The sequence below is a fragment of the Limulus polyphemus genome, unplaced genomic scaffold (assembly GCF_000517525.1).
Source record: "Limulus polyphemus unplaced genomic scaffold, Limulus_polyphemus-2.1.2 Scaffold2738, whole genome shotgun sequence".
NCBI classification, from domain to species: domain Eukaryota; kingdom Metazoa; phylum Arthropoda; class Merostomata; order Xiphosura; family Limulidae; genus Limulus; species Limulus polyphemus.
Genome location: NW_013668348.1, coordinates 1 through 9,294, shown reverse-complemented (window position 1 = coordinate 9,294; position 9,294 = coordinate 1). Strand labels below are relative to the sequence as shown.

Below are 9,294 nucleotides of genomic sequence, written 5' to 3'. Positions count from 1 at the left end.
ATGAGTAGGCTTTGTGTGCCATGCTCTCCAAGTCCTGTGCCAGCTCTTGCAGGCTCTCCCCTTTAGCATGGACTCTCGTCCTGAACCTGGCCCTGTAGACTTCTGACTGATTCTGGGTTCCATACCTGAGTTCCAGAGCCTCTACCAGTGCTCTGTAGTTGTGTCTGTCGGCTGCTGTCAACTGTCCAAGTATTTCTAGTGGTTGTCCCTTCAAGCTTGTTGCCAGATATACAGCTTTCTGCTCCTCTGTCCATCCATTCATCTCTGCTAGTAACTCAAACTGTGCTCTATATACTTCCCATGGTGCCTTCCCATCGAATTCTTGTGGCTTCCTTCGCACTGGATCACTCCTATTACTGGCATTCATATCTGGGATGTGACTTCTAACGGGACTGAATATGTCTGCATTAGGGTTTAGCTGCAGGGTCTGGATAGGGCTTGTCATTGTCTGGGGCTGGTTAAGTCGATGGTCAATGTATCCTCCTTGTGTAAAAGACAATAGATCGTCCTTTAAATCTCTTCTTGGAAGAACGAGAAAAGAAATTGTTTATTTTCTTTCTCCTCTAACAACTGCTGTAATTTGATTACAGCACTGGTTTGGAGGAGAAAGGAAATAAACAAGAAGAGATCTCTTGTTTATTTTGCTGTTCGAGCTGCCATTGTTGTAGGTTTTCTTGCCACTGCTGTAATCTTTCTTCTTGTTTCTTTTCTTTTTCCTCCAATCACTGCTGTAATTTCTCTTCTTGTTTATTTTGTTGTTCGAGCTGTCACTGTTGCAGGTTTTCTTGCAACTATTGTTGTCTCTCTTCTTGTTTCTTTTCTTGTTCGAGCTGCCATTGTTGCTGGTTTTCTTGCAACTGCTGTTGTCTCTCTTCTTGTTTCTTTTGCTGTTCTTGTATTGCTGCCATTAAGTCTGCTAGGCTGTAGTTTGATTTGCCGCTTCTCGTTTCCATTTTCTTTTTATCCCACTTCTGACACCAATTTGTTGCGTCTCCGTTTGTTAATTGATTTTCCGTAACTTCGTTCCGACGAAACTTTAGCGACACAAGTCTTTTCTTAATAAAACTGGTTTATTCTTTCCGAATACAACTTTACCGATACACTTATTTTCAACAGTCGCGCTATAACAACGAACGTGCTCAACTTCAACAATACTTTCTGACTGCAGTTCAATTACACACACATTGTCACGTCACGCCGTGACCATCTTATATATACTAGACCACCCCCCAATCTAGTAACTGCTAGAGCACTCCCGGAGGAACGGGATAGTTCTAGAAAGCAGGTGGCGTGACACTAATCACGTGACCTCGCTGACGCAACAGTGTATTATAATAAGTCAACTCTCTTCAACTTGTTCCAGTACACATTTTCCCATAATGGTAACAGATTACAAGAATGACTCTAAAGGCTTGTAAGTACATACTTTACTCTTGGTAGTCACTTGTGTGATTGGAGGAAACTTGTGTAAATAGTCAAATATTTAATACCGTTTATTCAATGTATTATTTATCATTTTAATAAGTATTAAATGATTTATGCACGTGTTTCTTGTTCAATCTCTCACTGTACACGTTCTTAAGGGTCGGACAGGTTTGTGAGCTTCAACTTCTTCTTGAATATAAATTCCAATGTACATAATCTATCAGATATTAGTCTAATCCTTGTGTTACCTAATAGATCACGTGCCAGATATGGAACTCACTAAAATAACATTTACAACAAGTAGCTGGGCTATGAAAGTTGCTGTGACTCGAAACTGTAGTACTCAACTGACTATGATATAAATGTCTTTACCACACGCAAACAACAGCGTTTCACGTTACAAGTTATACTCCCGTGAGGTTGATTAATATACTTCAAAATCAAATAAAAGAAGACAAACGTAATAGTATTATTCTTAGATACTTAACTATATTGCTATTCGACAAAAACACGTGAGTTTTAGCAATGTTTTTTCAAGAAGTGTATTTGATATGCGAACTGTATTCTAAGGATTTCTTCTGCTTTGATCTGGAGTTGAGACGACGTTTCTGATTTTGACGCCGAATTAATGCAGGAGAAGTCCATAAAACTCACAACCCATATAAATAAACAGCTGAGATTAATAAAGTAATAACCCCGATTTTTCAAAAGGTTATATCCCACCAGATTTTTAGGATTCATTAATTGTATCTAGACGCGCTTAGCAAAGAAAGTTGAACTAGGCAGTTGTTTGTTCATCATGAAGACTCTTGCCTAAGTCGTATACTTTGAAACAAATTTTGAAACATGGTTAGAATTACAATTTTTACTTAAATTTCGAAATCTGATATGCAGGTGTGCACTCAATAACTGAAAGGTGCTCACCAATCCAGACAGAGTTAATCTGCAAAACATAACATCAGCACAGTATATTAGGAGTATCAATGTGTGTTTGTAATTAAGCACAAAGCTACACAACGGGCTATCTGTGCTCTGCCCACCGCGAGTATCGAAACCCAGTTTCTAGCGTTGTAGGTCCGAAGACATGCCGCTGTGTCACCGGGAGGAGAGGGAGGCTAAAAGATTGTTTGTTTGTTTTTGAATTTCGCGCAAAGCTACACGAGGACTATCTACGCTAGCCGCTCCTAATTTAGCAGTGTAAGACTAGAGGGAAGGCAGCTAGTCATCACCACCCACTGCCAACTCTTGGGCTACTCTTTTACCAACGAATAGTGGGATTGACCGTCACCCTATAACGACCCCAAGGATGAAAGGGCGAGCATGTTTGGTGGGACTGGGATTCGAACCCGCGACCCTCAGATTGCGAGTGCCTTAACCACCTGGCCATGCCGGGCCGGGCTAAAAGAAGGAAAATATCCCATATCATATAAAATAAAACTTACTAAGCTAGCTACACATCCAGTTCCAGCTCCGACGTCTAAAATACGAACATTTTTGCCCAGCCCCAGTTCCACGAATTCTTCTACTACAGTCTTAGGCCCATACATTTCTGTATCAATCATGTCCTGTAAATCACATTAAAATACAAGAATTAGTTTAATACCCATGTTAGATAAGTGAGTAAAATTTTCACAATACATTTTTATTCTGGATTTAAAAAAAAATATGTTTGTTAACGCAACGTAACTCTTAGTTGGATACAATTATAATTATTATGTTTTACTTGTTTGTTTTGGAGGTTCACAAGGCTACACAAGAACTATTTGCACTAGCTGTCCTTAGCGTGAAAAGATATAATGTTGGAAGGCAGCTAGTTAACAGCATCCACCGCCAAGTCTTTGGCAACTATTATCTAACCAACAGTGGGATTAGACTATCACGCTTATAACGCATGATAGAGAACAAGGTACATGATAGGTCCGTTAATAACAGCAGGATCTGATAGGAAATTTGCTGAGCTATTTCAATATAAAAACTTGACTCATTCCTCAGTTCTTTTAAAATTAAAAGTGAAATAACCTTTACTAATTGCACAACAGAAGAAAACAGTGTACTTATGTGGTATTTTCAGATCAAACTTATTTCCTGACAAGTTTTTTTCTGATAGAAATACCCACGAATAGCTGCAGTTTCGACCCAGTGATTTAAGTGAACTTTCAGGGAATGTATTCAACTGAGTTTGTGGAGTTAGTGTGAAAATAAGGGAGTTTGGACACTTTAAATGAAATGAAAACAAAATGTTTATTCACAACAACACAAAATCACGGAAAACTGACGTACGACAACTGACAGTTTTCACTCTTCCTTCTTGTAAGATAGGTTACCTCAACACTAAATGCTGAACGAACTTCAAAAGATCGTTCTGCAAAAAACTGAGATCAAACCTAATACAAAGAAAGCATCTGCATTCCAAACATCCATTTGCCTTCTTTGTCAACAGACAGCATCACCTCGTGACCTCTGTTCCCTGACAGCACTGGTCAGCTATCAGATTCAGTTGACGTCATGCTTCGGCCAGGAAAGGATTTTCCATTTTAAAGTCATTTTAACCCAGGATCAAAATATATTGAAATATCCTTGCAAGTAGAAGACGTCGCCTGATAAAAAAACAAAGTGCTGAGGCGGCTAGAATAAGATAATATTAGACACTTTGGGCCACTTGTTGCCGACATGATAGTTCGGCAGCTATATAATTAATAATTAAAAAAGTCTTATCACTACAGATGGTAGAAAACATGGTACGCTTGCATATCACAAGTACTTGAGTAAATACTCACTAACTCTGGTTGTTTACTGGAATAATATGTAGCTTTACTCTAGCTAGAAAAAACAAAAAAACATCATTCTAGATCGAAAATCAAGAAACGATATTCAGAAAAGGAGATCAATTCATATTCTGTTTACAGAATGAGTTTTCGTGAAAGCTCCATTTTCTGTCCCTCGTGATGGAGGATCCCACTATCATAGCAGTCCCAGGCCTGTGACGTAATCCGCTCACTAACGGAAGGACATCACTGCATTTACGCAAGCAGAGTAGAGCATGGAGGAAATTTGACCCAAGATGGAGAGAGAAAGAGGCGATTTCAAAGGCAGAAGGTCATGCCAATACCAAGAAATTCTAACGATCCTGGAACAGATGATTTCATGCGAAAAACAACATTGAAGGAAACTACATGGAAATTTCAAAAATTTTTATATCACTAAAGATAGTGCAAAAGTACACCACTTACTTGTCTATCACAAAGCTACACTAGTGATATCTATGCATAGCTATCAGATCTGATAGACCAGAGGGAAAGCAGACGTTCAACAGCACCCACTGTCAACTCTTAGGCTATTCTAGCCTGATCAAGTAGTGGGATTTGACTGTAACTCTTATTGCACACTCATTGATCCAAAATGTGAAGCGCGTTTTAGCGACAACAGGAGCTATTTACTAATCTTGGAAACTATATTAGTAATGTTGTATGACCTATCTTTCATTTATATTTAACTATGGTGTAGCCCCCCAGTGGCACAGCGGTATGTCTGCGGACTTACAACGCTAGAAACCGGGTTTAGATACCCGTGGTGGGCAGAGCACAGATAGCTCATTGTGTAGCTTTGTGCATAACGTAAAACAAACGAACGTTCAAATTTACCATTCACATACCTAATTTTGCATAAGCTACTTGTCTAGACAATAGTTTTGGTAAAATAAACATATTTACGTATCTATACAAATACAAAGCATGGTACCAGTAAACGAGAAAGTCGGAAATCTTGCCAGTATTCTAGGCAAATTTTATGTTGAAATCGGACAAGTGCAGATATTATACGTTTATTGTAACTTGTAGAACATAAAGGCACAATAACTGTTGCGATATGATACTCAGTGATAAATTTATTCAATCAGTGTGGCCAATCATTGATTAAGTTAATTGTTTCTGGTATAAGTAATATAATCCTCTACAGAATGGGCCTATGCTCTTCACAAATATGTTACCATTAGTGGCATGTATATATAAATAGGCCTACCAGTTGCACTTGGGTATATTGAGACACTAAAAAAGAGATTAAAATCTTAACTAAAATGTTAAACTTTAAGATTTACGTGTAGGCCTGAGAATGTAGGTTAAATATAACATGTGACAGCGTTAATTAATCAGATTTTAATAAAATTGAAAATAAAAGATCTAGAATAAAACAATTATTTACTGGTGATTTCGGGCAACAGGTCATTTGTTACCCTCATAACCAATCAATAATTGTTTAATATTAAGCCTGTTTTTGTTGTTGTTGTTGTTCACTGTTAAGCTCAGAACTACATTTCTGTTGTCCAAACCCGATTTTTGGCGTTATAAAGCCTCAGATTTACCCCTGATCCATCGGAGATGGGTGTGTTGTTAGTTTTTTTTATTATTTGGTGATACAACAATTCAAAGGATAGTCAGCCCTTCTTTTATTCTACACATTTGTTTATTAGAGTTTGTAAATAGCACCTATTCCAACTTTTGTTGACTTAACAGTTCTTTATTCCACATTAATTTACTTTCATACAATATATCAGAAAACGTACTTACTTCATCATAAGTCGCTGCCCATTTTTGGTAAAACTTTTCACAAGTTTCCTCTGGAGGGCGCTCCTGTAAGACACTCTCGATAAAATTGACTTTCTCATGTGTGGGGTTAGAGCTTTCTGAGGTAGTTGTCATCTTGGCACAAATTGTAATACCTTAGATTAAAACAGGAATATCGTAAACGTATAATAAATGTAATAATCTGAAATATAATAGTTTATTCTTGCAATTAATCCTAAGAATATCATGTGGAGAGAATGATGATGGTTTATAAGAGCTGTAAATCCTACTATAGGTATTTTATATTCCGAAGTTGTTCGTTGATAATTTACATCAAAGTTCCCATTGGATTGTACTTCGCATAACAAAAGAACGTTTTCCATACGACACTTTAGAATGTTTACAAGCGTGTTAACAATATCACATCGCTAGTGTCACTGATTTTGTTAATTTAATTATGATATATATGAAATCCATTTTCTCTCTATATTGTTACGCCTCCATCGTTAATTGATTTTCCGTAACTTCGTTCCTTACTCAATAAAACTGGTTATTCTTTCTAAATATAACTTTACCGATACACTTATTTTCAACAGTCGCTCTATAACAAACGTTTTAACAACAATTACTTAGTTCCGTGATTGGAATATACTGCCAATTCACATATCACTGAGGTTCAGAAGGCGATATTTGTCAACGTATTATATTTTGTTTGTTAGTTATAAAAGCACCAAAACTTGATTTACGGTACCAGTGTTATATATTAATAGTTCTTGAATTTTACCATCACCTCAGCTTGATTCTCAATGGGTATCTTACTTCTCCGAAAGGGAGCCAAATGCCGCCTGGAGGGATTTCCTATTTTAATCACTCACACCGCTATACAGTAGTGTGTTGCATGTCAGTCAGTCAGTAGAAACTAAAATGACGTCACATAAAGGACGCTCAACGTTGCAATTTGTATTGTCGTGACGTCAGAAAAACGTGCGCATGGCATGAATCACGAAAAGAATTGTGCACTTTGTAGGCTACAACACAGCATGACATACGAACTTCAAAGAAAGAAAAAAAATCGTCACTCTTAATTGTAGTCTTTTTTTACTCTTAAAACAGCACTTTTGGGATCCTGCGCAATTACATTTAGTATATGCATTTGCCCAAACGCTCTCCTACGTAAAATAAAAGTATGGACATACCTCATCCTGTTATCAAGGGTCTATTTACGTGTTTCTCTAAACATTATAGTACTACTAAGATAATACGAGGTACATTCAGCACTTGTATTACCACATTTAAATCACATCCCTGATTACTATACTTAGAATGAATGTTAGAATGAAAAGCTTTCATTTCATTTCTGTTAAAATATCGAACTTTAAACTTTTGTCATTAATCTTTATTGAGTAACATAATCTATAGTTTTATTGAAATAAACTTCTGCTAAGTAAAAATAAAATACTTCGGGACTTTTGTTAATTTAACCATCAAATTATCAATTTGTATACATATTGTTGCGTCAGCGAGTCACATGACCACCGTGACGCAACGTTTCTAGAACTATCATGTACTTTGGCGAATGTTCAAGTTCTTACTAGAAATAGGGTACGCTGGTATATAAAAGAGGGGAATGTAATGTGTGATAGTCAGTGAGTAATTGAACTGCAGTAACAGGGTATTGTTGAAGTTAACGTTCGTTCGTTAAAGTGTTGTTTTAGCGCGAGCATTGAGATTAAGTGTATCGAGGAGTTATATTCGGAAAGAATAAACCAGTTTTATTAAGTAAAGACTTGTGTCGTTAAAGTTTCGTTGGAACGAAGTTACGGAAAGTTAATTAACAAACGGAGACGTAACAATATTATTTAGAACCGATGGTGGTCCATATGTTGCATCATATTAGGTTTTTTTTTGTTTTCTTTTTTTTGCCTGTCATAACACTCATCCAAATACCTGATCAAAAGCATTAGATAAAATCACTTATTTTGTATCTACAAAACATAAAAAATACTCAAGAGTAATTAGTATGGTTAGTTGCAATATTGACGTCATTTATGTTTATACATTTTAAGACCAATAAAGTCATGAATCTACGAACAATTTGGAGCGTAGGGGAGAAATCTTTGGCTTTTTTTTGTCACAAGACCTGGGAGGATCTTGACTGTTGTTTGATTATGTTCAATGAAGCCCACATTATTCTCCAGTCTTATTCAGTCCGGTAGCTATGAGGATCTGTTTTAACAACATGAAGCCACTGTATGCGAGATACGATTGTCAGTAGGTTGTCGAACACACGAGTGGCCCTTTTCAGGCCATGTTCATGGGTGTAAAATGTAGATTTTCTCTATTTTTCAGGCAAATATATCACTTTTTATCGGTCATTATCGTTCTTACAAACAGTTCCATAATTACCGATAAAATAAACAGGACTAATTATATTTTCCCATAAATACCTTTAAAATAAAACTAACACTCTTTCTAGCTACCGTAAGTATACAGTTTACTAGATTTAGTAGTGAGAGGTATTTAGATTTATGTTCATCATGTATGCTATAGTTTTTTAGTGTGTTTAGTGAAGCATTTTTGTTCAAATTTTTCTTGAAATAATCTATTGATCTATTAAAAAGTTTGTCCGACAACATAGGGATGTTTGCGTAATTGAGTACAAAGGTTGTGTTTGTGGATCTGGGAACTTTGAATGCCTTATTGATTATTGAATTTCTGATTGTATGTAGTTTATTAATGTGTGATTAGGCTACAGTTAACCATGCTGGGCAGGAGTAGTTTTTCACTGGACGTATATAGGTTTTACAGATTTTAACTACGTTTTCAGTTGTTGAGCCCCTGGTGTTGCCAGTCAGACGTCGTACATAATTTGTTCTTTTCTCTTTTCTATTTACGTGATTGGGCAAATCTAGTTTTGAATCATAGGTTAGACCCAGATGAGGCTATCTGGAGAAGGGTTCCATTGGGGTATGATTATGAGGGCTGTCTACTTGTTTTAGTTGATTTTGTAAATTATATATAACTGGTGTTTGGGGGGCATTTATTTTCATTCCCCAAGTGTTAGAGATGTTTCATATTTGGTTCTAGACCTGTCGTGGCTATGGTTGGAGTATATTGTTACGTCTCCGTGTGTTAATTAATTTTCCGTAACTTCGTTCCGACGAAACTTAAGCAACACAAGTCTTTACTTAATAAAACTGGTTTATTTTTTCCGAATATAACTTAGCCGATACACTCAACTTCAACAATCGCGCTATATCAACGAACGTCAATAATACTTCTGACCGCAGATCAATTACACACTATCTGT

General features: G+C 36.6%; 1 protein-coding gene across 1 annotated transcript in view; it reads right to left on the bottom strand.

Moving 5' to 3' along the window:
• LOC111087845 (methyltransferase-like protein 27) overlaps positions 1-6,141 on the bottom strand; it is a 10,930-nt gene extending 4,789 nt beyond the window's left edge. The window contains exons 1-2 of the mRNA XM_022395974.1: positions 5,988-6,141; positions 2,868-2,990 (exon numbers count right to left, since the gene is read on the bottom strand). Coding sequence (XP_022251682.1) covers positions 2,868-2,990; positions 5,988-6,119 — 255 coding nt within the window. The 5' untranslated portion in view covers positions 6,120-6,141. The remainder of the gene's footprint in view (positions 1-2,867; positions 2,991-5,987) is intronic.
• Between the last annotated feature and the right edge of the window lie 3,153 nt (positions 6,142-9,294).